At 56.7% G+C, this 26,985-nt stretch overlaps 15 protein-coding genes across 15 annotated transcripts; 7 read left to right on the top strand and 8 right to left on the bottom strand.

Annotated features, from left to right (window-relative positions):
• Positions 1–41: 41 nt before the first annotated feature.
• Positions 42–1,511, bottom strand: BDY17DRAFT_243082 (ASST-domain-containing protein; the record flags this gene model as incomplete). Its single annotated transcript, XM_033730400.1, has 1 exon — positions 42–1,511. A coding segment is annotated over one exon (1,470 nt), but the record flags the coding sequence as incomplete, so codon positions are not given.
• A 667-nt stretch (positions 1,512–2,178) lies between these two features.
• Positions 2,179–3,466, bottom strand: BDY17DRAFT_157489 (uncharacterized protein). Its single transcript, XM_033729673.1, has one exon. It carries the CDS (start codon positions 3,164–3,166, stop codon positions 2,255–2,257), a length of 912 nt encoding a protein of 303 aa, XP_033588858.1. The 5' UTR covers positions 3,167–3,466; the 3' UTR covers positions 2,179–2,254.
• Positions 3,467–3,713: 247 nt separating this feature from the next.
• BDY17DRAFT_310808 (Mss4-like protein) lies at positions 3,714–4,342 on the top strand (the record flags this gene model as incomplete). Its single annotated transcript, XM_033735479.1, has 4 exons — positions 3,714–3,799; positions 3,866–4,067; positions 4,095–4,233; positions 4,293–4,342. The coding sequence occupies 4 exons, from the start codon at positions 3,714–3,716 to the stop codon at positions 4,340–4,342; spliced, it is 477 nt and encodes a 158-aa protein (XP_033588857.1).
• A 444-nt stretch (positions 4,343–4,786) lies between these two features.
• BDY17DRAFT_317046 (S-adenosyl-L-methionine-dependent methyltransferase) lies at positions 4,787–5,560 on the top strand (the record flags this gene model as incomplete). The annotated part of the gene is made up of 1 exon (XM_033736057.1): positions 4,787–5,560. One exon carries the CDS (start codon positions 4,787–4,789, stop codon positions 5,558–5,560), a length of 774 nt encoding a protein of 257 aa, XP_033588856.1.
• A 247-nt stretch (positions 5,561–5,807) lies between these two features.
• BDY17DRAFT_281127 (putative hydrolase or acyltransferase of alpha/beta superfamily) lies at positions 5,808–7,088 on the top strand. The gene is made up of 3 exons (XM_033732052.1): positions 5,808–6,031; positions 6,101–6,308; positions 6,358–7,088. Exons 1-3 carry the CDS (start codon positions 5,873–5,875, stop codon positions 6,789–6,791), a joined length of 801 nt encoding a protein of 266 aa, XP_033588855.1. The 5' UTR covers positions 5,808–5,872; the 3' UTR covers positions 6,792–7,088.
• A 287-nt stretch (positions 7,089–7,375) lies between these two features.
• On the top strand, positions 7,376–8,734 carry BDY17DRAFT_324579 (uncharacterized protein; the record flags this gene model as incomplete). Its single annotated transcript, XM_033737217.1, has 2 exons — positions 7,376–8,669; positions 8,721–8,734. 2 exons carry the CDS (start codon positions 7,376–7,378, stop codon positions 8,732–8,734), a joined length of 1,308 nt encoding a protein of 435 aa, XP_033588854.1.
• An 800-nt stretch (positions 8,735–9,534) lies between these two features.
• Positions 9,535–10,773, top strand: BDY17DRAFT_157463 (uncharacterized protein). Its single transcript, XM_033729672.1, has 3 exons — positions 9,535–9,772; positions 9,828–10,120; positions 10,178–10,773. The coding sequence occupies exons 1-3, from the start codon at positions 9,661–9,663 to the stop codon at positions 10,472–10,474; spliced, it is 702 nt and encodes a 233-aa protein (XP_033588853.1). The 5' UTR covers positions 9,535–9,660; the 3' UTR covers positions 10,475–10,773.
• Positions 10,774–10,906: 133 nt separating this feature from the next.
• BDY17DRAFT_317044 (uncharacterized protein) lies at positions 10,907–11,419 on the top strand (the record flags this gene model as incomplete). Its single annotated transcript, XM_033736056.1, has 1 exon — positions 10,907–11,419. One exon carries the CDS (start codon positions 10,907–10,909, stop codon positions 11,417–11,419), a length of 513 nt encoding a protein of 170 aa, XP_033588852.1.
• A 1,461-nt stretch (positions 11,420–12,880) lies between these two features.
• BDY17DRAFT_298260 (uncharacterized protein) lies at positions 12,881–15,528 on the bottom strand. The gene is made up of 5 exons (XM_033733718.1): positions 15,347–15,528; positions 14,357–15,294; positions 14,066–14,304; positions 13,831–14,010; positions 12,881–13,774 (listed from the first exon to the last, which is right to left on the bottom strand). Exons 1-5 carry the CDS (start codon positions 15,434–15,436, stop codon positions 12,915–12,917), a joined length of 2,307 nt encoding a protein of 768 aa, XP_033588851.1. The 5' UTR covers positions 15,437–15,528; the 3' UTR covers positions 12,881–12,914.
• A 134-nt stretch (positions 15,529–15,662) lies between these two features.
• On the bottom strand, positions 15,663–17,349 carry BDY17DRAFT_298259 (uncharacterized protein). The gene has a single exon (XM_033733717.1). It carries the CDS (start codon positions 17,085–17,087, stop codon positions 15,786–15,788), a length of 1,302 nt encoding a protein of 433 aa, XP_033588850.1. The 5' UTR covers positions 17,088–17,349; the 3' UTR covers positions 15,663–15,785.
• Positions 17,350–17,354: 5 nt separating this feature from the next.
• BDY17DRAFT_353932 (uncharacterized protein) lies at positions 17,355–18,693 on the top strand. Its single transcript, XM_033738243.1, has 2 exons — positions 17,355–17,748; positions 17,811–18,693. The coding sequence occupies exons 1-2, from the start codon at positions 17,391–17,393 to the stop codon at positions 18,599–18,601; spliced, it is 1,149 nt and encodes a 382-aa protein (XP_033588849.1). The 5' UTR covers positions 17,355–17,390; the 3' UTR covers positions 18,602–18,693.
• Positions 18,694–18,740: 47 nt separating this feature from the next.
• BDY17DRAFT_324573 (Ribokinase-like protein) lies at positions 18,741–19,937 on the bottom strand (the record flags this gene model as incomplete). Its single annotated transcript, XM_033737216.1, has 2 exons — positions 18,741–19,810; positions 19,874–19,937. The coding sequence occupies 2 exons, from the start codon at positions 19,935–19,937 to the stop codon at positions 18,741–18,743; spliced, it is 1,134 nt and encodes a 377-aa protein (XP_033588848.1).
• Positions 19,938–20,469: 532 nt separating this feature from the next.
• BDY17DRAFT_317042 (proliferating cell nuclear antigen, C-terminal domain-containing protein) lies at positions 20,470–22,690 on the bottom strand (the record flags this gene model as incomplete). The annotated part of the gene is made up of 5 exons (XM_033736055.1): positions 20,470–20,487; positions 20,550–20,839; positions 20,894–21,323; positions 21,395–21,427; positions 22,481–22,690. 5 exons carry the CDS (start codon positions 22,688–22,690, stop codon positions 20,470–20,472), a joined length of 981 nt encoding a protein of 326 aa, XP_033588847.1.
• Positions 22,691–23,206: 516 nt separating this feature from the next.
• BDY17DRAFT_157198 (uncharacterized protein) lies at positions 23,207–24,748 on the bottom strand. The gene is made up of 4 exons (XM_033729671.1): positions 24,527–24,748; positions 23,816–24,474; positions 23,620–23,753; positions 23,207–23,563 (listed from the first exon to the last, which is right to left on the bottom strand). Exons 2-4 carry the CDS (start codon positions 24,437–24,439, stop codon positions 23,530–23,532), a joined length of 792 nt encoding a protein of 263 aa, XP_033588846.1. The 5' UTR covers positions 24,440–24,474; positions 24,527–24,748; the 3' UTR covers positions 23,207–23,529.
• A 1,035-nt stretch (positions 24,749–25,783) lies between these two features.
• Positions 25,784–26,829, bottom strand: BDY17DRAFT_298250 (Ctr copper transporter family-domain-containing protein). Its single transcript, XM_033733716.1, has 2 exons — positions 26,218–26,829; positions 25,784–26,160 (listed from the first exon to the last, which is right to left on the bottom strand). The coding sequence occupies exons 1-2, from the start codon at positions 26,805–26,807 to the stop codon at positions 26,049–26,051; spliced, it is 702 nt and encodes a 233-aa protein (XP_033588845.1). The 5' UTR covers positions 26,808–26,829; the 3' UTR covers positions 25,784–26,048.
• Positions 26,830–26,985: the final 156 nt, after the last annotated feature.

Here is a 26,985-nt window from a genome sequence, read left to right as displayed (position 1 = left end):
ACAATGCGCAAATTCTCCCACTGCCCAGCTGCATCGCGGCCTTGGAGCAACCACGACCGCACCTCCACCCCGCCGTTCCAACTCACGTAAATGCGCCCGCCATCCCACACGGCCGACGGATCCCACTTCTCCGGCCGGAAGTGCAGGTCTCGTGGCGCGCGCACGCTCCGATATGACTTGACTCGCTCCCAGGAGAAGAAGGCGGCCGGGCTGAAATGCGTTTCGCACAAGAGCTCTTCCGTCTCGGCGTCGTGCAGCGTGTATGCAAGTGCCGAGCCCCAGCCGACAAACACTTGGTCCTGCGGTGCAAGTACCACCCCCGCGTTCGGAAGCTCCGGGGCTCGATGGCTGCCGGGAAGGTAGGTCAGGGAGCCTTGCGAGATGGAGCGAATGGGACGCATGGGGTTGTACGAGTGCACTTGTTGGAAAGTGCGATTGGCGATGTGCACTTCGAAAACAAGGCCTTGACTGTAGTCGCTGTTGTCCGCCAGGCCCTTGGACATGCCGTTGTCGAACACGCTCAGCAGCCCTTGGTCTTCGTCGATCCAGCGTGCATCGTGCTGCCAGCGGAAGGCTATCGCATCCTCGGCATCTACGTCCGTAAAGTCGGTCGCGCGGCCTCCCAATCCCCACAAGATCTCGCCGGTCTTGCCGGAGATGCAGATGACTTGGTGAGTCTTGCGGATGGACACGAGGTAGTTGCCCTCGGAGTCTTTGTCCACGCTGTTCATATGGAAGTAGTCGATGGGGTCAGTCTGCGCCGCCCCAAATACCCTCTCGAAAATATTGGGTCGATGAAGTGGCGTGGGATCGTAAGAGTACTTGAGGTATTCGCCATCGTTGAAATGCTGCGATGCTCGCCATTCGAAAAGCAGCTCGCCGGTGTCGATGTCAATCTCTTGCAACACGGCGTCCAAGAGATCCGGCCGCATGCTGGCATGATGCGTGCTTCTCACATCAACATCGCGCGTGCGCGGACTCACCACAATGAGCGCCGTGTCGTCATTGGTGATGATGAATTCATGCGGATCGCCATGCAATCCTTCCCCGACCGCCTGCACCGTCTTGGCCAAATTGAACCCGCGATCGAGCATGTAGTATTTCCCGTAGTCGAAATCACCGAGAAACTCCCCCGCCCAGAACGTCAGATACTCCTCTCCCCTCCACTTCTGCCAGCGCAGGTTCATGGCACGCTGGCCAAAGGTGTTGTCCGTCCATACCAAATTGCCCTTCAAGTCGAAAATCGCCGGACCAGTGTGGGAGACTTCGCCGCTGATATCGAGCAACACCAGCCCGCCCTCGGCCGACTCCCGCTCACACACATCTGCGCTCCATACGGGCGTGCGGGGGCTCGGCGAGGAGAGGTGGAAGGAGCGGTAGTGGCGTTGCGGGTATACGCCGTAGACGCCAAGGTCGAAGAAGTAGGCGTCGAGATTGGGGCGGCAGTAGACGAGGAGGGGCACGAGGGTGTAGCGGAGGAGGCATGCGAGGAGGGCCAAGGCTAGAAGTGTGGTTGTGAGGTAGATGCTTGGGCGGAGCAGGCGGCGCGCGATGTTTGGCTGCCTCGTAACCGCGCGCGGGTTTAGCGGCATGATGACATTTCAGGCTGAGCGGCGATTGTAGCTATGCTGGAGGTAGGGAAAGGCGGGATATATCTTTCTAGCGCAACCAACGCGATGCTTTGTAGGAGAAGGAGGAAAAAGAAACCGTCAAAACATACCGCGCGCCGGATTGCATCGGGATTGATAGCAGGGAGGGCAGTCTTGTGTGCCCGGCTCGTGTGCCCCTTCTCTGATTACGTCGCGGAGGGCCAAGGACGCGCGCATGCCGAGGGATCCTGCTTGGCGTGGAGATGCCGCCGCCGCGACTGCCGCACCAATGTGAAGAGGAGATGATGAAGGTGCTACCGTATGATAACCCGGAAACCAGACGCCACACAACATGCCTTGCGTTGAGTTAATTGGACGTCTGACCGTCGGCGTCGAGTTCGAACTCGAAACAGGCAAGCAACCGAAATCTTGGTCAGAATTAGGCCCGAACGCGAGGCTCAGTCAGCACAAGATGGCCTCATATCCAATCGCATCGTGCAGTGGAGCCAAATGAGCATGTCGCCAAATCGGCGATAGGTAGCCTTGCCTATAGTGGGAGACATCCAATAGGATGCCCTCCCGGATTCTACTGTATCAGCGATGCTTGCTGACTTCCGCCATCTTCCACGGCATGCCGGTGCTCTCATGTAGGCCATGTCCGTCGCTCACGCGGCAAACAGGCCCGAGTTGGCCTCGACCCACGCTCGAAGGGGAGTCGCCGGATGCTTCGCATAGCGCTGCACATTCTGCACTCCCTCGTCGAGATGAGGGAACTTCAACGATGAGTTGGGGTTGCTTGCGGCGCGCACCATGTACTCCGCAAACGGCTTCGGTGTCCCCTGCGCGAGGTACTGTTCCAGCGCCTGCTCGTCGTTCAACTCCGTAACCTTCACCTCCACCCCCAACACCTCTCCAATCTGAATCACAGCCTCGCGCTGGGGAATCACCTGCGGCCCATGCAGGTACACATACTGCTGATTGTCCTGCGGGCCCGAGACCAAGATGGCGCCGCCCACCTCGCCAATGTCGCCGAACGTAATGTTGTCTTGCCGAAAGTCGGGCGCGTGCAGCGCGACTTGGCCCTTCCGAATGTTGTCCTTCTGGCGCAGGTGGTTGGTGGCGAACGAGCCGGGCCGGAGCGAGACAAAGTGCCCTGCGTCGTACACTTCGTGCAGGCTGGCCTCGGCCTGTGCGTGGAAGTACGCGATGAGTTCCGACTGGGGCACGTCTTTCAGCGGCACGTCGGTGGGAACGGTGAAGCTGCTCAAGAAGACGACAAAGTCGATGCCGCCGGCCTTCATGGCGGCGAAGGTGCCTTTCATGTGATCCGGCGTGCGAGGGGCAATGTAGACGAATGCTCGCTTCGCGCCCGTAGATCGAACGGCCTCCTCCACGGTCTCGGGTTTTTGCAAGTCGGCATGAACTCTCGTGAAGCTGCCGCTCTGCTCGTCGATGCCGGTAATGGTCTTGTTCGTGTCTCGCATGGCCAGCACCACCTTTGCGCCGGCTTGGGCTGCCGTTCGTGCCACGACAGCCCCGATGTTGCCCGTCGGGCCAAACACGATGACGGGATCCATTGCCGGAAGTGCTTGGAGTTGCGGCTGATTATTGAGGGAAGTGGCGTAGGTGAGTTAATGGGGTCTGCAAAGGGGATATCCAACTTCGGCTCGGCTCACTTGCAAGTGGACAGTATATAGATCGTCGACACGGAGACTTGCGGGAGTTATAATCGTCGTGTGTGCCAGGTGAATTGGTCATTGGGCGTAAACATGATCCACGTGTCGCCCCGGAAGCGGACTTTGTTCCCTTCCGCGCACCGAAACCGTGATGGCCTGCCTTCGACATATGACCCGCCCTTACTCAGCCGGTACATTGCATTCCTTACTACATGCACTCGTAACATGCACGACGGTTGCGGCATCAAGGAATGCTGTTGTCGTGAGCGATGCGATGACAATGGAGCAACGTTCAGCAAAACCACTCCGGGCTCATCATCGCAACCAAAGTAGGAAACCTCGGGTCTCCAAGATGGCGTGATTGCTGTACGTATAGTCGAAACAAACGGTAGGAGCCAACCTCCTCTCAATAACCTCTCTCCCTCCCGTACATTCAGCGCGTTCCAAAATGCCCAAAATCACCAAAACCGCCGCGTGCAATTGCGGCCAGGTGCAGGTGTCGGTGACGGGAGATGACAAGGAGGCTGTCCATTGGTACATCACTGCTCTTACCCCTCACGACACCCTTCGCAGCCTTCCTTGACTCACCCATGGCAACAGCTACTGCACCAACTGCCAGCGGGCCACGGGCAGCGCGTTCGCCCACAACCACCGCTTCATCGATGCCGAGCTCACCATCACCAAGGGCGAGGATGTGCTGAAGCAATACGCCGACGCCAACACGGATTCCGGGAACGTGATGTATCGACACTTTTGCGGGAATTGCGTACGTTTCCAAAATGGAGGCGTGCAGACGGACAAGGTACGGTTCTTGCTAATTGCGTGTCAGGGCTGCCCAATGTTCCTCAGATCCAACGTGGTGCCCAGCTTTGTGGCGTTGCATGAGGGCTCCATCCGGGGCGAGAAGACGCAGCCGGTCATTGAGCTATACCCGCAGGATAAGCATGCTTGGTTTGGGAAGGTTACGGGTAAGATTGGGATCACTGGTGAGGTTGCGTTGCGATTTGGCTGACTCGGGGCGTTGTAGCGGGAGAGAGGAAGACGACTCCATTCCCTTGGGATCCGGATGCGAAGTAGTTGGACGGGGTTAGAAGGCGGCAGGGTCATGTTGATGGCTTGTTTCTGAAGACCCTGAGAACTTTGATTTACAACACAGAAACCGGTCGACTCTTAGTGTCTCGTCGAGAAAAAACAGTAGAGTGACGTTGCTCGTAGTGGCGAGATACTGTGAAAGATGGCTTGGAAGGCAGGCTCGATCCAGCCCGTTGCACCTTCCCCGCATGAATGTGGATCTTTTTACCATCCGACTTGCACGACGGCTACAACCGCGGCATAGACAATACAGACCTCCGTTATCGCTTCTGGAGACGACGAAAAGACACAGCTGATGGGGGCAAATGCACTCTAAAACTTGATATTACCCACCTTCCAGGCCTTGCGTCAACAGCGAGAACATCCAAGGTAGTCCACATCTCAGACTCACACTCGAATACATCCCCTCATCAACCATCTCAACCCACTATGGCAAGCGCAGTATCCAACCTCCGAGCCTCGGGAAACGAGCGCTTCAACAAAGAAGCCGAGTCCTGGGACTCGCGGCCCTTCGTCAAAGAAGCCAGCCGCGACGCGCAAAAAGTCCTCGTAGAAAAATTGCAGTCCCTCAACCAGCAGACCAGCAAAGCCCAAGTGCTGGAAATCGGCTGCGGCACCGGCATCCTGTCCTTCCTCATGGCGCCGCATGTGGAGCGGATTGTAGCCATCGACGCCGCGCAAGGCATGATCGATGTTTTGGAGAAGAAGCTGAAGGCCAGCGATGCGCCGAAGAATATCATGCCGGTAGCAGTATTGCTAGAAGACCCAGAAGACCCACAGCTCCCTCCAGCCGACCCGGCGAAACCTGACGGCCCGCGGCAGAAATTTGACCTCATTCTCTCCCATTTGGTGCTGCATCACATCCCCGACCTCGAGGCTGTGCTACACACAATGCTGGGCTGCCTCGCTCCCAGCGGTCGCGTGATGCTGACGGATTTCGAGGACTTTGGGTCCGAAGCCCGCCGCTTTCATCCGGAGAGTAAGATGGATGGGGTTGCGCGGCATGGCATTGCTGCGGCGTGGATGGCAGAGTTGATGGAGAAGGTGGGGTTTGTCAATGTGGGGGTGAGGCCGGAGTGGACGATGACCAAGACGGTGGAGAAGTTTGCTGGGGAGTTTGGGGAGAAGGGGCAGATGCAGGAAGGGCAGGGGGAGAAGATGGAGTTTCCGTTTGTGGTGTGTTATGGGGAGAGGGCGGGATAAGGCTGTGTTGGCAATGGACTCGAATGGAGCGGGGCATCTGTATATACGGAGTCCGTGTAGAGCGGGATGTACATCGATGTAGAGCTCTTTGCTCTTCAACTGTACTATTTCCCAAATGCGTCGACAATCTTGTGTATGTGGTCCATCTACCCAGCATCAATGGCACACCCCAGATGTTCAATCGAAGCCCAGGCTCCACTTTTTCTTTCAATTCAAGCAGTTACCTGAGCTGGCATACGCATCGGAAAACCCACCCGAAGCAACCACTCTCACTCCCTCGACGCTGCTGTCCAACATTCAACGACGGCAAAGATGCCTTTCCTCCAGCGCGAACTGCTCGTTCGCATCTACTACGAAGTACACGGCAGCGGCAAGCTCTTGATCCTCACGCATGGCTACAGCTCTGCCTCGGGAATGTGGCGCGGCCAGATCGAGCCGTTGACGAAAGCGGGCTACAAAGTGATTCTTTGGGTGAGCAGTTCCCAAGATACGCGGGTGTGAAGAAGGGTGAGTGACTGATCGTGACTCGTGTTGTTACAGGACATGCGAGGGCATGGCCGAAGCGAGTATCCCGAAGGCCTGTCGGCTTACAGCGAGAAACACACCGTCGCGGACATGGCGGCCATATTGGATCGTGTAGGTGGTGCGGGCTGCTCAGCCGTCGTCGGCGGGCTCAGCCTGGGAGGCTACATGAGTCAAGCATTCTACCGCGATCACCCGCAGAGAGTCGAGGCGCTTCTCATCATCGGTGAGTCGACAACTTACTCGCAGCAGCAACCAGTGCTAACTCTCCAAAGATACCGGCCCAGGCTTCAAAAGCGACAAAGCACGCGACGAATGGAACAAGTACGCCAACAAAACAGGCGACCGCTTCGACAAAGACGGCCTCGCACCCCTGCAGGAAATGAGCCCCGAACGAGCGCAAGTGAAGCATCGCAATGCCCACGGTCTAGCCATGGCGGCCCGTGGCATGCTCACGCAGCGTGATCCCAGCATCATCAACAATCTGCCCAACATCAAGGTGCCGGCGATTGTAGTGGTCGGGGCGGACGACACGGACTTCCTGACTGCGTCGGATTACATGCAGAAGAAGATCCCCGGGTGTGAGAAGGTTGTTATTCCGAAGGCTGGCCATGCGGCGAATATGGATAATCCGGAGGCGTTTAATGCGGCGATTGTTGACTTTTTTGGGCGTTTGGGTCATGGCAAGGGAGCGAAGGCGAGGCTGTAGCGGACGCTGGATAATGGAGTGAGTTGTTGTGGGTATCTGCACTTATAAGGTACTTGCCTAAGTTGCTGTAGACGATGGTGCGGCTGCAAGGAACCACAACTTACCTTGAGCTTCGATAGATGTCGAGCCAATCTCCGCGATCTGCAGAACGTTGCTTTAGTCGTCGAAGAGAGTTCAGCCCAGTCGATCATCAAATCAGAGCGCGCAACGCGTCGGCCATGCAGTCCCCACCTCCATCCAGCGCACCATGCTGACTCCGTTCAAACGGGCGACCGTTGGTTATAAGCACAATCAGTTATATGCCTGCCGAGCGAAGGATTAAATGTGCCAAATTGGCCTCGCCGGAGAGTAAGTCTTCCGAATCGGCACCATTGAATTGTCCATCCAAACTCGCACCGGAATGGTGTCCGTGGCTCCGCGCAGAACGATGAAGCCAACAGCCTCGGCAGGCACGGGGACTGACTGCGCTCCTCCTCGATGGAATCTCTTCGTCTTCTGTTGCACTTCGACTCTGTCACGTTTTATACACATTGACCACGCGCTTGCTGTCTTGTCTCTCATTTTTTGAACACTGCTTCTACAGCATGGCTTCCTTCTCACGTACCTTCACTTTCCTTGCTCTTCTTAACGCCTTTGCCAACGCTGCTCCGACCCTCGGCAGCTCATTATCGGGTCTAGAAGGCGATGTCAACTCTGTTCTGTCCAGCGTTACCAGCATCACCGCCACCGCCACCCCGACTTCGCCAGCGGAGGCAAGCAGCATCATCTCATCGATCTTCAATGCCGTCCCAACGCCGTCAAGCTATCTGCAGGCCGCCGAACAGCTGGTGGCCGCCGGTCTGACTACCGAGAACTTTGTGCAGGCAATTCAATTCCTGGAAGACCCTCTTCCGGCTCAGGCGAGCGACCAGAACGTCAACCTACGCAATCCTACTCCACCTGCGTACCCTCAAGCTGGACCTAATGATGCTCCGTACGACCTGACTGAGGCCCAGCTTCGAGCTGCCATCTACATCCCTTCTACCTTCAAGTACGGCGCGAAAGGCGCACCTCAACCTGCCATCCTCGTACCCGGGACCGGCAACGTCGGCTACCAGACCTTTGAAGGAAACTACATCCCTCTCCTGCAAGGCTCGAACATCGCCGATCCCGTCTGGCTGAACATTCCGGGCTTCCTTCTCAACGATGCCCAGACGAATTCAGAGTACGTGGCGTACGCCATCAACTACATCTACGGCATCTCCAACCGCCGCAAAGTCGCGGTCCTCGCTTGGTCGCAAGGCAACATCAACGCCCAGTGGGCGTACAAATACTGGCCTTCCACTCGCGGCCGAGTGACGGACCACATCGGCTTCTCACCCGACTACCACGGCACCATCCTTACTCAGTCCCCCTCGCGGGTTCCCGAGCCCCCAAGCTTCATCCAGCAAGCCTACAATAGCCAATTCATCGCCACGCTCCGCGCGAACGGCGGAGACGCAGCTTATGTCCCCACAACAACCATCTACTCGGGCTTTCTCGACGAAATTGTCGAGCCCCAGCAAGGTACCGGCGCATCCGGCTATCTTCTCAGCTCCAGCTCGGCCGCCGCCTCCAACAACGAAGTCCAAGTCGTGTGTGCTGGGAAGCCCGCCGGCAGCTTCTACACTCACGAAGGCACGCTGTACAATCCGCTCGGGTTCGCGCTGTTGAAAGATGCTTTGACCCACTCTGGGCCGGGGCAGGCGTCTCGTTTGGATCTCAACACCGTCTGCTCAACTTACCTCACGCCGGGACTGGATTTGGCGGATTTCTTGCTGACGGAAGATGTGATTGTGGATGCGGTCGTTGCGACGGGGTTGTATCCGCATGATGTTACGACGGAGCCTCCCATTAAGCGTGAGTGGTTCACTGATTGATATTGAGAGACGACTTGCTGACTGTCCACAGCATACGCGCAATAGTCGTTGACCTGCTAGATTCCGACGGTCTGCTTTCATCCCGAACGTTTTTTGCGTAGACATAGGATTCCATTGGGCGAGCATTTGATTGCGCGCGAGACTCCGGTGGACGGGGGATTTGCTTCGAATAACTTTTAGACATATTTTTAGAGACAGGAGGCTGATATGGCGAGAATCGCTGCGGAATATGGGTGTGGAGCCCTTCATTTCCGTCGTCTCGAGGCTGTTGTTTCGGAGAGTGTCAACACGGCCGAGAGTGGTGACTCTATTTCATCATCATGACGGACTCGGCCTTTTATTTACTATCCGACGCGTCGAAATTGGCTCGAGTAGTTTGTGAAGTGGCGGCTACGGCAGCGGCTCCGAGACCAGGAGATGTCGTCCAAACGGCCGACTCCACTCTTGTCGATCCTCTTCAAACCCATGTCCCCTTCCGGCACTTGCACCTCACGCCCTCTCCCAATTGGAACTGACTTTCGAGGCAGCATGGCAGGCTCGAACCCAATAAGATGAGGACCTGCATAATCGGACGCCGTTGGATGTGCGGATGCGGTTGCCTCCGCTCTCAGCCTCATCTTTTGGGCCGGTCGTTGACGGTTGTGACGAGCTTGTTGGCCGGAGATCGTCCTTCTCTGCGCTCTTGCACCGGTTTCCGCCAAACGGACACCATGCCCCATCACAACGCGGAGATTGACTGAGCGGACGGATGTGGGGACGACACGCTCATCCTATTCACGGGATGGTCACCACCCGGGGTGCAGGGGGGTGTTGCTGTATACTTCACGCGCTCTCCCTCTTCATTCATCCTCGATTTCCTTCTTCCTCTTTCCACTCAGCTACCTCCGTCTTCCAAACTCACCACAGTCACTCATTCACTCATTCGTTTAACAAGACACTCCTTTAGTTCTTCTTCCATCCACATCATCAACATGCGTATCTCTCTCCTCTACGCCGTCTTCGGCACCGCCATCTTCTGTTCCGCCGCCGCTATTCCGGCCACGAACACTCTCGCGCTTCAGCAGAGAGATCTCCTTCCTGGCGGTAAGTTTTCCTTTATGGCCGAACAAACGATATCGGAGACTTATACATCGAACAGGCCTTCTCAGCCCATCTAACAGCGGCGGCAACGGCAACACGGCCAAGGCCAAGGGCAACGGTGATGGCGACCGAGCCGGCAATGGCAGTGGTTCCAAGGACGGCAACGGATCGGGCTCCCACAACGCCGCCGGCAACGGGTCGAACTCTCACAACACCGCTGGCAACGGATCTGGTTCCAAGGATGGCAATGGTGGCAACGGCAACAAGGTCGACGGAGATGGAGACAAGAATGGTGGTAATGGGTCTTCCGATGGTGGTAATGGATCTTCCGATGGCGGCAACGGGTCTTCGGTGTGTATCCGGTGGCGTCGATTGAGGCACAGCTTCGAGTGCTAACATGGTTGTCAGGACGGCAACGGAGCTGGCTCCAAGGATGGCAATGGTGCAGGCTCCAAGGATGGCAACGGAAACAAGGCCGGCAATGGCAACAAGGCAGGCAATGGCAACAAGGCTGGCAACGGCGACAGCGCCGGAAACGGCAGCCAGGACGGCAATGGCAGCCACAACTCCGTCAGCCACAGCGGCAACAACAGCGGCAACCTCAACGTGAGTCTCCCCATCTTCCTTTTCCCACCCCTCCCGCCGGACGTCATTCTGATAGCCTCGCCGATTGCACCCACGATCCCCATTACCATCCTGAGATAGTGAACGGATAGAGCTGATGCCTCGGGCAGCTGTAAACGGTGAGAGCCGGCTCTCAAGTACGCCGTGCCAATCGAGTATCCCGCCTAGCACAGCCCGAGTGTCTTGACGAGCACGATGACCATCTGCATATTGTCGCAAGACGGGAGTTTCTCTGAGATTAGAGGGATGTTTGGGGTTGGACTTTGCTGGTTTCCAAGCAGAGGATTAACTTGATAATCGATACATCAATATTTTCAATAGGTTTTCGATCGATCGACCCACAGAGTCATAAATATTGCTTCTTCTCGGTGATGTTGATCGTTCTCCTAGGCTTCGCTCGCCATTAGGGTTAGGGTTTGTAGCCAATATCTTCCTCAAACTTCAACTTCACCTTGTCCCTCCTCCCTCTCAAGCACACGCAAGTAGATAAAACCCGACCTCCCAAACTCCAAAATGTCCTCCACCGACCAGCCCTGGCATGCCTCCTTCCCAGCCTCAACTCTCGTCCCGGAATCCCTGCCCGCAAACAAAGCCTACACAATCCTCTCCATGAAAATCGCCAGCATGCTCATCATCGACGTGCGGCGCACCGACTACGAAGGCGGCAGCATCCGCGGCAGCCTCAACATCCCCGCGCAGGGCTTCTGGTGGAACCGCGGCATGCTGTACGAGCTCGCGTACAAAGCCGACATGCAGTGGGTGGTGTTTACTTGCAATTCGTGCTCGCCGGGCGGGCGGGGCCCGCGGTGCGCGGCGTGGTTTCTGGAGTTTGTGAGGGGTGTTGCTGGGGATGAGGATATGCAGGTTATGGCGCTTGAGGGGGGGATGAGGGGGTGGGTGAAGGGTGGGGAGCAATTTACGGGGTTGATGGATGGGTTCAAGGCGGAGTATTGGGAGGAAATGTTTGCTAAGGAGGGGAAGAAGGCGGAGCAGAGTGGTGCGGCTGTTGAGATTGGCAAGGTCTAGTCCATGGAAAGGCCGGTTGATGCTTGATGTTTCGAAGCTCACACGTCGTGGAGTGACAGACACGTGGACGTCTGCAGCGCACGACTTTTGGCCAGCTTCTATGGACAGATCCATCATACTTCCAACAGCAGCGCTCCGGCTTTCCCCAGCTGCACGGAAAGCATCCCGTCTCTGACCTCAAAACCTGGTCGTCTTTCGTCTCTGATCGGCACTTGCTGCGCCTCGCCTCCGCTCCTTACACTCTGCGTCAAGCCGGTGTTGTCCCGGCCGAGATGGGCCAGGTCTATCTTCGCCGTCTGTCTCATAGACAAAACTTCATCCGGGAGTCGAAGCCCCAGCACCTCGCTCTCATCCAAATCCTTCCCCTCGACCGACGGGTAATTGACAATGGCAATCCTCGCCAACTTCCCAGATTCATACCCCGCATAGACCACCGCCCCATCCGACTCACGAATCGGAACGACCTGAAAATGCCCAGCGCCCCTCACAAACGACGTCACGAACGTCAGAGCGGAATACGGCCCATTGACATGGCTTTCCTCTCCCTTGCCAGTGGAACCAGCAGCATGGCAAGCCTCCGGCGTCCAAGCGGACGACATGGAGTCGCACGACTGATGCATCAGCACTTTCGACACGTTCTTCGACATGGCGTATAGCAAGAAATCTAGATTCCACAGCGTGATTCCCAGCACGGTGGCGTCGTCTGGCTTGCTGCCGCCTTCGCGGTAATCTTTGTCCGTAGTGGATACGAGGCTCGCCTCAGAGATGACGAATGGATGGCAGCTGAAGACTCTGCTGACGTATTCCACCTGTGGAAGGAACTTCTCGTGCTCGTATACAATTGCCGAATGCTGCGGCAGCTTCTTTGACGATCGCAGCTCGCGGCTGGAGTTGAAGTGCGAGTAGTGCGCCGACACGGACTTCAGATCATCCTGCGCTTCGATGCCGACAGTAAAACATTCTTCTGCGGTCCAGTCGTCGTGGATTTGGTGATGAGACAGACCCAAAGCCTGGAATTTCCGTCCCACACCGGGAATATTGTTCCTCAAAGCGACTTTGAACGCATACAGCTCTTCGGCGTACTTTCGGCAGCCGTAGTTGTCAGGACGTGAGGCGCCTGCATACAAATTGGATTTATGGCCGATTTCAAAGGCGTAGAGATGGCCTTGTCCCATGGCTTCTGCTGCCTGACGTGCTCCAGCAACTGCATTTGGACGGTTGAGGGAGGCAAAAGGGACCTGGTAGATCCAGTTGAGACGGGGGATGGCGGTTAGAGCGCGGATCGATTCGAAGTATGAGGGCCCGATAGATAATGTTGACCGTCCTGAGACGTCTATCCTTCTCACTGGACTTGGTTGGATTGCGTCGAAGAAAGCAGAGTCGCCCTCGGACCCTCCGATGCGGATAGTCAATGGTGTGTCTGCTGTCTTGACAAGATTCCGAATGAGCTCGATGGACTCTGTGTTTGTTGCGGATGTATTTCCTGGCATGCGAGTTAGTAGGCGAAGCAATCCGAGGACGTCATCCACTCACCAATGTATTTGGGAAAGTCTGCCATGTCAAACGACAGACCCAAGAAAGCGGCGTCAACGGGCTTCGATGCACCCTTCGGCAGGTAGAAGGGGATGGTGAGCTCGGAGTCAACGAGCGGTCCAGCACTCGCAACTTTGTCGTCGACTGGCAAAAAGCTCTGCGGGACAGCCTTGTCCATCGTAGACACCGGTCTGTTGCGCGAAACTGCAACAGAAGTCTGATTGAATCCGCCCTGAACAGCAGCAATCATGAAAATCGACCCAATCACCGACTTCGCCTTGCTGAAATGCGTCCAGACGCCCTCATCCGCTCCAGGCACGACTCTCCATTGCGTAGGGCCGGGGACAGATTCCGTAGCAGCGGTATCTTGATCGAGGAATCGATGCACGCCATTGACTAAGTGGTCTCGCAGATGATCAGGCGACACGGCCGCAACCCACATCATCCACTCCATGAGAGTGTAGCGGATGTTGTGTCGGTACTGAACGCCGAATGGATAGAGACGTTGCGAGTACCAATCGGATTGTGTCTTGTACACTGACTTTGGGAATGTGTCCAGCTTCAGCCAGGCGTCGAATGCGAGGGGGTACATGAGCACCCAAGATTCGTCGTCGTCTGTGTAGTGGGCGAGGAAATGCGTCTTTCCTGCATCACGACCAATGTCGAGGATTTCCTGCGCCATGGTGATACCAGCTTCGGAGTAGTTTGCATGGCCGGTCATTTTGCCGTAAGCGTTCAGAGCGATTGCGGCGGAGATTGAGAGGGCGGATTGGTTGGTGGCAGCACCGAGTGCATCGACAGAAGACCTTTGAATGATAGGGTCTGAGGAATTGGTTAGTCGTATTCATGCAGGTGGACAGTCCTTTCGGTAAGTTTACAGAGTCCATATCTAACGCAGTAGTCTGCATAGCGGCGTAGAATTGGTGCATAGTCTTCCGTCAATTCAGTATCGCCGGTGGCGTCTTGATAGAGGTATAGCATCCACAACAAGACGGATGTCGAGTCCAGGGGTAAGAACTCCTCGATACATGGTGTCTCTCCAGTGGCGTTTGGATATGCTGCGCAAGATCTGTGAGATTCCTCGAAGGTAATCGCTCGTGGGAAGCCACATACCTTTTCCAATGTCATGCACAGCATGATTGAGCGGCCACGCATTCTTAGAGAAGCGAAGCACCGGTTCCAAGAACATGCGAGTGTACTCCGGGTTGAGAACATTGAAGACGGGCAGAGCCTTGGGAATCAGGTCCGCTAGAGTGTTGACATTGCCATCTGTTGAAATCTCTTTGATGAAAGAGTACGGGTGTGAGGTGTCTAGGGTATCCGCCGAGATCATCACCTGTTGTCCAGCAAAGCTGATTGATGTCAGTTGGCAGAATCTCTGTAGGAGTGTGGAGAGTGACTCACGACTGCCGTATGGTGAACTCAAGAAGATCAGAGTAGTTTGATGAAGTCACCTTCCCAATGTCCACGATTTTCTGGTCGAACTTATGAGACTCAGCCAGAGCATCTTCATAGTCGTCCAGGAAGTAATTGACAGCCTCCGTGATATTTGACACCCGACTGCGAAAGTACCCCACGTAATGCTCGATCTTTTCCCCGTCGAAATACTGCATCTCGTTGTCTTGATACAGCCCGACAGCAAAGACAGCTCGGGAATGATCATACGAGGGAATCTGCTGCGAACATGCCGCAAGACCGCCGTGCTCCATTGATCCGTCGAATTCTGCCAAGTCGCCGCTCTCAATGAACATCCCCAACAGAGCGTCGGGGCTGCCAACTCGACATGCTGTCTTCGAGTGCCTGAAGTTGTCTGCACCAGCCAAGACAGCTTTGCCCCAAAGGGCCATCTCCCGGTCTTCAGAGAACTCGGCGCCGTCTTCGCCGTCGAGCATGAGGAGGTGCGTCCCATTGTTCAGACTGATGTCGGCATAAGAAGCGCCCCTCTGAGCCAGCCACGAAGCATCAATGGCAGAAATGACGCCCACATCCACCGGCTTGCCATGCTTATCCGCCGCGGAGACGGTAACATAGCTGAACGGAAGCGACTGCCGTACATGATTGACTGGGTCAACGGGCGAGAAGAAGTCCATGGTCAATTGCGTCGAGCCAGCCTCCAGCGTGACGTACGTGTGCGTGGAAGTGAAGTTGAGGGATTTCTGCGTGGCCTGCTTGACGCCTGGTCTGCCACCTGGGCAGCCGAGGAGACAGTACGTGGTGTCGTGGAGCCGAGCCATGATGACCCATGTCAACGGCTGGCCTTCCCAGAATTGCGGCGTTGCGCTGGGAAAGTCGTGTGACAGGTGACCAGGAAGCCAGACGGAGAGATATGGAGTCTTGACTGCCTGTACATGGGGTATCAATGGCGGATCCATGATACTTGACTCAGACACTCACCAAGGGGAAGGACGGCAGTCGCATGGAAGCAGTCCATGCCAGACTGGCGAGCAAAGACACCAAGAAGGTATGCAGCAGCATCTTCGCCATACTTGTCCCTTCAGTCCAGCCGATGAGACGTAGTTTGACCTACGATGGTTGTTGTCGGATCTCACGCAATACGGAGCACGAATAGCGTGAGGTTGCCCGGCAGCGCCCCGAGGACTGGAAGCCCGTCAAACTCTATTCCTCTGGCATGGCTTCGAAGCCTTGCATCCGCATGTGGGATGAGTTCTTGAACACGAGAAACTCTTAACACGTCTAGATTATAAAGACTATGCAGCATACTCGTTACACGCCGATGCAATTCGTTGATGAGCGCTACCATCATGATCTAAACAAATGCGCCACAAAAGACCGCTTGCTGAAACGCTTCAAATCGAGTGAACGGAGGACCGAGTCACGGTCCACCCTTAGGTCTCTGCTTCCACCGTTTAACCTTCCTGATGCCTGCATTGATATTGACAAACTTATTGGCGCGCGGGTCGTAGAAGCCCGAGACGTCGAAGATGACCTTGCCCGTACCGCCATTGACTTCGACGATTCCCTCGACGAGGAAAGTACCACGGGGAGCTTCGGCCTTCTTGGGATTCCAGAGCTTCGACAGCGTGGCGGAGAAGACGTGCCTGGCTATCGTGATGTCGAGTGGGGGGGAAGATGAGGTATCCGCGTCTGGGTCGGCATAGGGCAGCTTCACGTTGGGCAGATGCCAGGGCAAGTTGCTCTTCGGCGGAGTGATTGGGTTTGTGGTGGCTGTGGAAGCGGCCGCATTGGGCGCCGCTGTTGGAGTACCAGGAGAGGTCTGCTTTGGTCGCCTGGATTTGTCGTCCTCCCTCTGTGACATTGCGATGGCAAGCCGGAATCTCTCCTCCACACTCATCGGGTTTACCTCCTCCCACCCCAGATACTGCTTCACTCTTCGCCACTGTATGCCCGCCATGACTTTTGACGCCGCCCAAATGCCCGAAGCAGCCGCTTTCGGGACCAGCGCGCGTTGAGTACGCCACTGCTTCTCGGCATCCACCTTTTGCGTGCTCCAAGCAACAAATCCATCGCCAATCTCAATTCCCTGCCGCTCATACTCTAGCGGTGGACCGTCCGGGAACGAGATGTCCAGCCAGTACTTGCCGATCTTCGGATCTGCGCCGAGATGGCGGGCGACGGGCGGATGTTGGGCGGAGCCCGTGAGAATAACCGTCGTCAGGTCCTTGTAAATAAGCTTCTGCCGCGGCGGGTCTTTGGCGACGCGAATGAACTCCGACCATTCCGGATCGGTGCCACGATAGTAGGACCGCGGCATCTGCTTGCTCCAGGTGAGAGGGATGAAGATGGAGTTTTCATCGGCGTAAAAGGGCCCTTCCTCGGCAGCCTCATCCGCCTCTCCAAGTGCATTCTGCCCTTGTTGATTTTGCGCAAGTTCCTCCTCCTCCACAAACTCGATTTCAATGTCCAGCTGTCGCCACAGTACTCTGCCGAAGCCGTACGCCGCGCCGGTGTAGAGACCGAGCGTCACAACCCTTCGTAATGACCAGCTCGGGCTCTTGAAGCGAACGACTTGATGGCGCATCGGTTCTCCGTCCCGGCCATAGGGTGTGCGTGACTTCCATCGACGCTGTATGCGGGGTGTATGTAGAGGTGGGCGCCAGCGTGAGACCTGTGAGGGCTGGCGAGGGAAGGCCAGAGCCCGGGGGAGGCGATGCATGGCGGTGGTCGCTGTTATCGCATCGAGATGGTGTGCGGAATGGGGAATCCAAGAATATCAGCGAGGGAAATCAGAGCTGTCCGCCGGATCTAGGAATCACTTGTGGTGTCGTGGATTGTGATGCGTAGGTAGTGGGAAGATGGAGTCGATGAAGCGCATATGTGGGTTGAGGTCAGTCACCGCGGGTGGCGTCAGTCAGCGGGACTCGGTCTTGGCGTCCAGTGTCTGGAGAGCTTCACCCGTGTCCTGCGCTGCATCATGCATTGAACCCAGCCTCACCACTCCATCTCCATCTGCGCAGAGATGAAGCTCACCACCTCCGTCGCGATATCGGCGCTATGCTGGACTGCTCGCCTGGCGTCAGCGGCCACAGCACACCTCTACACATACGATTCCGCAGAGGCAGGGAGGAGACTAAGCGGCGGCCTGCTCGACCAGATTACCCGCCAGCTCCGCTTAGATACTCCGCCAGTGCTGTCACCCGTTGAAGCGCGAGTGGTGCTTGCCCAGAGAGCCGGAGTGGAGGATTACCATGTGCAGGATCTGGGCAGATCGGGGGTGTTGGAGGCTGTCAACCAGTTTGGCTTGAAGCAGCCACTTTTTGGCACAGACGATACAAGAAGGATAACGATCCTCGCTGAGGAGACTGAGGAGAACACACGTACGTCTGACTCTTGCATACGCTGCTTGGAGTCCCCTATGCTAACAAACATACGCGCACAGTATCGATGAAACGAGCAACCCACCTGAGCCTTTCCCCCGCCCCATCCTTCAAATCCGCGCGCAAGCTCTTCGCCGACCTCGAGATCCAGCACACCTGGCCCTCCCCTCCACCAGAGAGACTTTCGGCATCAGCCACCGCCGACGACTTCACCTCCAAATCCCGATTCACACTCATCCGGGGCTCCAAGCAAGAGCTGGAACAGTTTTGGCAGCGAATCGTGGATAGCCCAGCAAGCAACGACAACACCCACATCGCAATCACCATGCTTGTCTTCCCGCCCTCCGCCGTCTCTGACGCAGAAGACCAATGGGCCAGCGGATACAGCATGCCCGGCGCGCAAACGCTCGCCAAACGCCAAGATACCACCACCTTCTCCACCCTCGTGACCCGCCAGGACAACAGCCAAAACTCCCCCCTCCCTGGCATCCTCCCCGCCTGCTACACCTCGCAATCCGACTGCGAATCCACGACGCGCAACTGCACCGGCCACGGCAGCTGCAAACTCCTCTACACCGACAAGAGCCACGGCGACGACAGCCGGCCGTGCTACGCCTGCGCCTGCTCCGCGACGGTGGTGAAGAACTCGAAAGGCCAGAAGAGCACCACGTACTGGGGCGGGCCGGCGTGTCAGAAGAAAGACATTAGCTTGCAGTTCTGGCTGCTTGCGCTGTTTAGCGTGGGCATGGTGTCGTTGATTTCGTTTGCCGTGGGCAATTTGTGGAGTATGGGAGAGCAGACGCTGCCGAGCGTGATTGGGGCGGGTGTGAGTGGACCGACGGCGAGGAGGTGAGATGGGTTGGCGGCGGGGATGTTGGTTTGGCGTATGTGTAGCACTGCTTTCCGCGCGGCGAGGTTTTATGTAGGCTTCGAGAAATGAAAATGATTGTCTGTACACTATTGTTGATGCTTGAACTCCAACAGCTATATATCTACGTCTGATGAGCAGCGCCATCGCCCCCAGCAACTTTCAACACCCCCAATTCATCCGCAACATCATCCTCACCGTGGTCCCCCTTCACGTCTCCCTCTTCCACAGCCTGCGCCTTAAACTCCCCAACGTCCGGCGGATGGCGCAAAACTTCCGCATTCCTCACCACCCTCACCTCCGCCGCGCGCGTCAGCCTCAAATGCCTCTCCATCTCCTTCGCCTCCTTCGCCTCCTCTCCCTGCCCCAAATTCAACTGGTTGTCCATCGAGTCGCGGTACTTCTCCGCCGCCACCTCGTAGTGCTCCGCCGTATCCTTCAAAATAATATGCATCGAAGCCAGCACCTTTTCCGTCGCTTTCGCGAGCGGGAGGTCTGCACTCTGCACGTCGTCGGGCGACTGCCAGTGCTCCGTCTGCAGGAGGCCGGCGTGCTGCGCCGCTTCGCGGAGACGCGCAACGAGCGAGGCGGAAAACATGTCGCCTGTGCCGGAGAAGAAGACGGGGAGCGCGGGCACGGTGATGCGGAACATGCGCGGCTCGCCTTTGGAGTTGGCGGACGAGCCTACGACGGAGAGCTTCGCCATGCTTGCTGGGTGGGGCTCTTTCGATGGCGTGTTGGCTTGCGTGGGGGGTAGGCGAACTGATGTGATCATTACGTGCGGCACTTGGTACGTTTGGTGGAGTTTTCGGATGGCCTGACGCATGGAGTCGAAGTCCCGGATCTTGACGTCGGACAGCAGCTCTGCTTCGAATTGGTTTGGGAGAATGAGATCCGCGTCCCGCAGCAGGCTCTTGTACGCCGGCACCGTCTCCTCCGCGACGTAGATTTGGCCATTATCGCCCATGACGGGGTCGAGGATCCAGAAGAAGGAGCCGGGCGAGGTGTTAGCTTCGAGGCGGCGCTCGCGGGCAATGATGCCCACTTGCTCGACGAGCGCGGCGGACGGGCAGTAGCCCGAGAGCAGGACGTCGAAGTTGTTGAGGCCTGCATCTTTCAGGCCGGCGTAGAGCTCGGCGACTTCGTCTGCGGTGCTTTTGCGGCCTTTGAAGCGCTTGTAGCCTACGTGGTTGCCTGCGGGGAGTCATGGTGTTGGTCTCTGCCGTGGACGGGAGTTGTCACGTGCGCATGGCTTACTGTAATTCACGGTGTTGATGGCCGACACCTCGCACCCGAGCGTCTGCATGCAGAAGGTGGCCATGGTGTTGCCGACATAGCTGGACAAACGTCGACCTTCAGCCGTCCAGTTGGTATTCCTGATGGGACAGACTTACCCGGAGGTGACCTTTGATATCGCGCATTAGCTAGCTGATCGGAGGGAAGGCCGCCCGGTGAAGAATGAACGGATGAAGGAGGCAACCCACATGGCTTGCAATGGCCAGAACGTGAGTCTCTGGCACTTCATCGTTGGCCATCTGAGTCGCGTCGGAATTCTACAATAGGCAATGGCGCAATCACGTCCATGAATAGCACGGAAGAGCGAGGATGATAGCGAATATCGGAAGGCGAGGTCGGAACGGTAGGAAGGGAAATTCCCGGGTCGGAGGTGGGAGTTTGGAAGCGCCGACATTTACGATCTTTGAGACTGAACTGTTGACGACTAAAAACACTACGGGCGCAGATGACCTATGATGAACTCTTGGAAGCCTGCCGCTCTAGGCAACTCGACCCTTCCGTATCCTATTGCAACGCCTTTCCACCCTCATGCATCGTTTCGAGGTAGAGTGGTCAATCTATTCCTCATCACCGATCTGCAGTCTGGAATTAGTGACAGTCCTCTCACAAGCGACAGTAAGAATGTGACCACGCGTACCTTTGGCGCCAGGTAGAATCTCAAGTAGCTGTTGTTGGCCAGCGCGTACTCCACCAGCAGCGGCACCTCGTTGCTCAAGCACAGCTTGACATGGTCGCTGAGCCCGCTGGCCTTGCAGAAGTTGACGAGGTATTTGAGGGAGAAGGTGAGCGCGACGGGCTCGCTGAGGTTGATCTCCACGTTCTTGCTCTCGTCTTCCACGTTGGTGTGCTGGCGGAGCGACACCGAGCCCGAGCCGATGTCTCCCGAGCAGTTGAACTTGACGCCTTCTTTTGTACATTCGATGGCCACTGTGATATATGCATTAGTGTCTGGTTTTCTACCCATCCTCTTGTGTCACCTACCAGACTCAGACAACTGGGACAAGTCGCGGCAGATGCGCTGAAACTCCGACGAAGGCAGCGAGATGGTGGCCGCATACTCCGTATCAGGAATGCCCAGATGCTCTTGATCAATATCCATCAGCTTGATATCATACTCGCTCATGCGATCCGTCTTGCTGTCCTCAAACATCAGGTTCACCACGTCCGGCGCATCCTCGGCCTTGAGCGTGAGGATGTCCTCGTTCTGCGCGGCGCGCAGGACCTTGGTGAGGGAGGTGAGGTTGATGCCGAGCGCGATGTTGCGGTCGCAGCGGAAGGGCGAGAAGGATTCCGACTTGAGCATCATCGACACGAGCGCGACGTGCGAGTTGTCCATGGCTTGCAGCGCGATGCCCGAGTCATTGCAGTCGAAGTTGCAGTCTTGCACCAGGTCTTTGATGGCGTCCACCACCTGGGTCGAGGCTGTTATTAGTGGAGGGTGCTCCCTCGTGTGCACTGTTTGTTCTTGCGTGATCGACTGACCTTCTTGAGAAGAGCGGCCTGCTCCAGTCGTGCCTCCAGCATGTTTGCGATTAGTGGTGGTCCTTGATTGGCGGTGTCTATAAGGGATGGGCGCTGTAGGATTGGGAGGCAGTCCGATTTGTTGTGGAAGGCTGCAGTGGTAAAGTGGTTGATGACCTTGTTTGATTTGGAGGCCTGTGGGAAAAGTATTGAATCGCGGGGAAACGCGTCCGACGCGCGACTGCAAATTGAAGCTTAATTCACGTGATGCTGCCTCAGGCGCGCAATCACTACACGTACTACTTACTACACCTCGTATTACTACATGCCTACGGCATGTCTGAGGGTCAGTGCTTTGATGATGTATGAGAACGAACATTGATCAACTGCATGATAGTGAATGATTATCCCTGTTGCCACGCAATCGGCGCAAATAGTCCATCCCATCACACTCGACCAAAGTGGTTGAAATGCAGTCAAATGAAGCAGTCGGCAGTTCTGAACACAGTAGCCAAGCGACATGAAGCCGCTGGAACAGGCCCACATGCCCTCCGAAGGCTCCGTGCCACTGTGTCGCCACTTGTCGATCAGGCGGCGGTTTCGTGAAAGCGGAGCCAAAAGTCCCCTGCTGCAATGCGTGCTGCATGCATGACGAATGCGTCGAGTGAGAGGCTAGAGAACGCCAGCGAAGACATCGTTAGCCCGCCACGATGGCAGACCGCGTTCCAAATCAAGCAGACATCATCGGATCTTTCCGTCTTGCTTATTGAGATGCATCCAGATCTCATCCGCAGCGTAGCCTGTTCACGCCACTGGCGTCATGACAGAGAAAGGGGTACTGCCCGAGCAAGGATAGTACCATGCCAGCACCAAAGCCTCTCCCGCCACTCTGCATCATCATTCCGCACCAACTCTCCGCGGCGCAGGAGCTGTAGCCTAGCGCTCTGAACGGAGTCGTGAGTGGCGCAATCCACCGGATGCCACTCCTGAGCTTCGTCGCATCGCCTCACGTAGATCACATGCCGCCAGAACCCGGCACAATGGCCACCAGCCGGGGCAACTGCGTCACGCCTTGCACAGCCCGTAAAACAGCGTCCAGGTAAGCACAAAAGACATCAGGCCGCCAAACAGATCGCCGAACCAGAGATCGCCAAAGGGATTGTAAAAGTAGGCCGCAGGCTTGCCGTCGGCCTTCAAGTTGAAGATCAGCAGGGACACGCCAGCGGTGCCGAGGAAGTAGAAGATGAAGCCGGGGATGGATTCCAGGCCTAGGGTGCCGGCGGCGACGCCAAACAGCGAGGCGGTAAGGGCGCGCATGTTTGAGACGGTCTGGGAGTGGCAAGGTGCAGGTTAGCGTACGTGGCTTGTCGGACATGAAGGGATGGTGGGTGGGATGATTGGGAGATGGGGGAATGGTGATGACGCGAGAGGCTGACTGGACTTACGCGACCATTGTGCTGCACGCTCTCGGGCACGATTGGCCGGGTGATCAGCTCCTTCTCATCTAGCATCTTGCTTTGTCGGAATCGTGCGTTCGAGGCCGTTCGTGGTGCGTGTCGGGGAAGTGTAGCGTCTTGATTGCGCACCGGGTCTGCGTGTACCCGCTTGCCACCGACCTGCAAATTGCACGAGACGTGAGAGAGCGGATGATTCCAGATCGCAGGTGAGTTTGAGGCAGTGTGCGGATAGAAACACGGGGATGGCTGAGGAGAAGATGATGAGAGCGTACGGAAGTCGTCTGTTGGAAGTTCCGAGAAGCGGACACCTTTGAGAGCGGCCCGAGCGGCCGAAAACGGCACGGACGTTATTCGTTGAATTGGTCAGGTGCGAAAGCTGATGCGAAAGCAATTCCTTAATAATCCGCAACGAAACCCAAACCGCACTTCGCCAATTCCCTCGTTGCCGACGAGACAATTGCTGTCCCGTGGCGGATGTCGATCAACCATTTTGGCCCTCTAACGCAGCGACGTGTCCCGCACGCCGACTTTCCATGACAGAATCGTCACAGACCGCTGATGTTGTGTTGAAACCCGACTCTTCCCGCTCCCAAATGCGAAACCTTGCCCAGATGCTTGTTTGTCGTCCCATGCTTGTGCGTCTTGTCCCAATGCCCGCCGTCGTACCCGCTATGCCAATGGTGTCACAATATGAAGTGCTCAGTCGAGGAGACGACCGTAGTCGTCCAGGTATCTGTATTCCCGTCAGCATCTACACGCGTGAGAAGTCTGGGCTTGGAGGTTACATACTGTTGAAGATACCTGTTCAGAGAGTAGTCGGGTGTCGCAGCGGCGGCACGAAGCAGTCGCAAAGCCCGGTGGAAGTGCCGTTCATTGTTCCGTGGGCTACTGACGTTGCCAAGAGACATGAAGGCTTCTGCGGTCTTCGTTTGCCGGCGTTTCGTCAGTATAGAAGAGATCTTCGCACTTGGTGTTCTTTACTGACACTCACCGTAGCCAAAAGATCACCAGACAGTGCTTCCTGCGTGGTAGCCGCTGCGACCGCTCGATTCAGATACTCCGTCGCCGGCTGCAAGTATTGTCGAGCCTCCACATACTCTTGCGTGTTGATTCTACGCTCAGCCTCGTCCGCCGTCGCGTTGGTCGTCACTTCGTCCGCGGTGTTCTGATTCAATGCAGATCCCGACCCCGATCCTGCGGACCTTGATGAAGAGTCACCACTGGACGACGAGCTGCCTTCGAGATGGTGGATGCGGGAGAGAACAGGCTGTGCGCGCACCAGCCACGACTGCCCGATGCCTCGTAACGCCGCGACGTTGTGTCGGTCTCTCTCTAGAAGCGCCAACCACTGTCGTGAGCACCACGCGGCTATGTCGTCAACGAGGTTACGGTCAGAGTCCAAGAATGCTAGCTGCTGCAGGCCTCCGATCATCCACGCTTGTTCGGAGACGTCGGAAGGCCGTTGCATGTAGGTAGTGGCATCGACGTGGACAATCACCGAGCGCGCCAGATCGACGTAGTTTCGCCAAGTCTGCGGCGCGTGGTTGAGCATATGGTAGATCTGTGAGACGCTTGTCCGACAGGCCGCAATGCGCTGATCGTCGTTCATGGCTGTTCCGAGGTGGATGAAAGAGAGCGCTGTCACTGCTGCGCGGTCAAAGTCCGTGTGCTCTGAGATATGAAGTGGTCCGCGCACAGTGCCGACGAGTGAAGAGTAACTAGATTGACGCAAGGCCCGTGCCTAGTAGTGCCGATCGATTTGCCTCATATGGTGACGAGTCGGCAGACATTTGAGATGTTGACGAACGGACGCGCATGATGGTGCAGGGGAGGAATCAGAGAAAGTAAAGTAAATGGACGGACAGGCCACTGACGAGCGAATGAGCGGCAAAGGGACAGGGAAGAATAAAGAAGAGGCATCGCCACCGCTTACATGGCCGCGGGCGGGTGTCCCATGATGCATTGTCAGCGGAGTGCGACGGGGGAGAAGTCGTCCAGACGCTTCTGGAAGGAGAGAAGCGGGTGGCATGAGTTTCGAGTGTGCCCGATTTCGCGCGCGCGGCCGACGGGCTAGGTTTAGATGAGTCAAGTACAATAGCATGGCGCTTCCAAACCGGGGTGACACCCGTATGGTACAGATGGGAGCGCGCCAGTTCCCGTGTGCTGCGGGTCGCGTATGGTCAGGGAAGAAAGTACGAAGCAAGGTAGGGAACAAGGTCACAAGCCAGAGTGCCGATTCTCCGATAGAACAAAGTGGTCCCGCGCCGCGGGTCGTGTGGTTCGTCGGTTCTGCATAGCGCTACGAGTTTAGTTCGGGCCAGTTCTTTTGCTCGACGAGGCGCATGCGGGCTGCCTTCCGTACCTGGAGGTGCAGTGCACGGAGTGATGACTGTGCTGACATGCTATACAGTTCTCTATTTTCGTCGCCTTCCGACACTGCCACCGACATGCATGCATTTCACGTGTGGCGCGGCCGGGAGTCGAGGATGATGGATCGAGGCCCGAACGCGGTGCGCTCTCCGGTGTCTGGTGTCTTTGTCAACGTTGACAAAGCCGTCCGGGAGGAGTGGAAGCCTCATGGTTGGATTCCGAATCTGAGGTGCGGTTCCGCGTCCACTCGCATCCCGCGCGGGGTGACGTAACAGTTCGCTCGGGTAGCAATGCACCGAAAGGGAAGCCGCGATCTGTCAGCACCTTGGCGGCAAGTGTTTAATTAGGCAGGCACGACGCCAGCAACATCGAACCGGCCTTGCAATTCTTCCGCACACGTCTTCAAGGCCTCTCCCTGACCATAGCGAACCACACAACCTGCCGGCGGCATCGCGGGATCGTCTCGCGATACGAGACCAGCGGCAATCGCGGCAACGAATTACTGCATGTATCCGCGGCGAGACAGTGACATCGTGTGCGGAGCACACGCTACAAAAGGCAGCAAAGCCTTGCCCGGTTTGGAAAAGGGCGGACGCCAGTCGTGATCTGGTCTGATACAATTTGGTGCGTACATGTACCCCTCGATTAAAGGACCGTCCTTGCCGCTAGCACCAAGGCCGACATGCGATGCGACCTTCAACATGCTGTCCCAGCACGAATGGCACTGAACAGGACCCATCAACGAGGTCTCGGCCACGATGCATGCACTGTCTGTTAAGTGTATTCCCCTGCGTCCGACCTTTCGTTATCATGCCCACATGTGACGTCTCGTTACTCCCACGGGTGCGTCAGTGGCTACCAAAGCTCGCGATGAACCGCCCACACACGACGCTGCCGAGGAAGACGCCGGCGAGTACTGAGAGGAAGTAGCCCACGTTCATCGTCATCACCGCAATCATCCTGATGCAACATTAGTCACTTGAACAAAGGTAGGTCGTGTCAACGAAGCCCGCTCACAAGAGATATCCGACGCCGGCAATGATGGTGTCCATCGTCCCAACGACCACCGCCTCCGAAGCCCTCCACGGTCGAGCGGGGCCATCAGCAGCGATATGCGGCGCGAACCCGGGCTTCTCGTACCGCCCGCGCTTCAGCGATGCGAAGATGTCGAAGATGTGTGCTCGGATGGCCAGCAAGCCTCGACAGATGGCGGCCAGGGCGATGAGGAATATGCAAGTGCCTGCATATTGGCCGGTGGTCATTGGAGTCCACGGCATGGAGAAGAGTGGCGTTCCGGTGGAGGTGAAGAAGGTCATGGCCATTGCGTCCATGCCCATCATCGTGCCGTGATGTCCTGACATCGGCATCGATGATGATGTTGAGCTGCCCATTGCCATTCCTGACATGGTCATTGTCGGCGAACTCGAAGTCGACATGGTCATACTCATGTCGTGCATGTTGGCGGCGGTAAGGCTGGATCGAAGAAGGCTCGATGCTGCTGACCCGGCCGAGCGAGTTTTGTCGTGAAAATGTGTCCGGAGGCGCGGCGCCTTCAAAACGATATGGACCAGGTGAGGATGGAAAGACCAAGACACGCATGCGGACATGTCGACCTTGTATTCCTTTCGCGAGCGAAGTGTCGATAAGCGTGGCAGGCCAAGGCTACCAGCCAAGCCTCCCCCGTGAGCACATAAACCCAATTTTTATGTACTCACGTCTTAGCTGAGCAAGTTTCGTGAAACGGCCTCACCTCCACTCCTGAGTAGGATATCCGACTCCTGACGA

Source organism: Neohortaea acidophila (assembly GCF_010093505.1).
Source record: "Neohortaea acidophila strain CBS 113389 unplaced genomic scaffold BDY17scaffold_6, whole genome shotgun sequence".
Taxonomy (NCBI): domain Eukaryota; kingdom Fungi; phylum Ascomycota; class Dothideomycetes; order Mycosphaerellales; family Teratosphaeriaceae; genus Neohortaea; species Neohortaea acidophila.
The sequence above is the reverse complement of the archived record's forward strand: the minus strand, read 5'-3'. Positions and strand labels throughout refer to the sequence as shown.

What these genes read in the sequence shown, in the direction of transcription:
- BDY17DRAFT_353932 (XM_033738243.1), top strand. Translation starts at nt 17,391, where the DNA reads ATGAAGCTCACCACCTCCGTCGCGATATCGGCGCTATGCTGGACTGCT. An exon ending in GGAGACTGAGGAGAACACAC is followed by an intron (nt 17,749 to 17,810) that starts GTACGTCTGACT and finishes ATACGCGCACAG; the next exon opens with TATCGATGAAACGAGCAACC.
- BDY17DRAFT_157489 (XM_033729673.1), bottom strand. Translation starts at nt 3,166, where the DNA reads ATGGATCCCGTCATCGTGTTTGGCCCGACGGGCAACATCGGGGCTGTC.
- BDY17DRAFT_298260 (XM_033733718.1), bottom strand. Translation starts at nt 15,436, where the DNA reads ATGGCGAAGATGCTGCTGCATACCTTCTTGGTGTCTTTGCTCGCCAGT. An exon ending in GAGTTCACCATACGGCAGTC is followed by an intron (nt 14,305 to 14,356) that starts GTGAGTCACTCT and finishes GACATCAATCAG; the next exon opens with CTTTGCTGGACAACAGGTGA. An exon ending in TGTGCATGACATTGGAAAAG is followed by an intron (nt 14,011 to 14,065) that starts GTATGTGGCTTC and finishes GATCTTGCGCAG; the next exon opens with CATATCCAAACGCCACTGGA.
- BDY17DRAFT_281127 (XM_033732052.1), top strand. Translation starts at nt 5,873, where the DNA reads ATGCCTTTCCTCCAGCGCGAACTGCTCGTTCGCATCTACTACGAAGTA. An exon ending in GCTACAAAGTGATTCTTTGG is followed by an intron (nt 6,032 to 6,100) that starts GTGAGCAGTTCC and finishes GTGTTGTTACAG; the next exon opens with GACATGCGAGGGCATGGCCG. An exon ending in CGAGGCGCTTCTCATCATCG is followed by an intron (nt 6,309 to 6,357) that starts GTGAGTCGACAA and finishes AACTCTCCAAAG; the next exon opens with ATACCGGCCCAGGCTTCAAA.
- BDY17DRAFT_298250 (XM_033733716.1), bottom strand. Translation starts at nt 26,807, where the DNA reads ATGTCCGCATGCGTGTCTTGGTCTTTCCATCCTCACCTGGTCCATATC. An exon ending in GCCGGCGTCGGATATCTCTT is followed by an intron (nt 26,161 to 26,217) that starts GTGAGCGGGCTT and finishes ATGTTGCATCAG; the next exon opens with GATGATTGCGGTGATGACGA.
- BDY17DRAFT_157463 (XM_033729672.1), top strand. Translation starts at nt 9,661, where the DNA reads ATGCGTATCTCTCTCCTCTACGCCGTCTTCGGCACCGCCATCTTCTGT. An exon ending in GAGAGATCTCCTTCCTGGCG is followed by an intron (nt 9,773 to 9,827) that starts GTAAGTTTTCCT and finishes TACATCGAACAG; the next exon opens with GCCTTCTCAGCCCATCTAAC. An exon ending in ATGGCGGCAACGGGTCTTCG is followed by an intron (nt 10,121 to 10,177) that starts GTGTGTATCCGG and finishes CATGGTTGTCAG; the next exon opens with GACGGCAACGGAGCTGGCTC.
- BDY17DRAFT_298259 (XM_033733717.1), bottom strand. Translation starts at nt 17,087, where the DNA reads ATGCATCGCCTCCCCCGGGCTCTGGCCTTCCCTCGCCAGCCCTCACAG.
- BDY17DRAFT_157198 (XM_033729671.1), bottom strand. Translation starts at nt 24,439, where the DNA reads ATGAACGACGATCAGCGCATTGCGGCCTGTCGGACAAGCGTCTCACAG. An exon ending in ATCTTTTGGCTACGGTGAGT is followed by an intron (nt 23,754 to 23,815) that starts GTCAGTAAAGAA and finishes CGGCAAACGAAG; the next exon opens with ACCGCAGAAGCCTTCATGTC. An exon ending in CTGAACAGGTATCTTCAACA is followed by an intron (nt 23,564 to 23,619) that starts GTATGTAACCTC and finishes ACGGGAATACAG; the next exon opens with ATACCTGGACGACTACGGTC.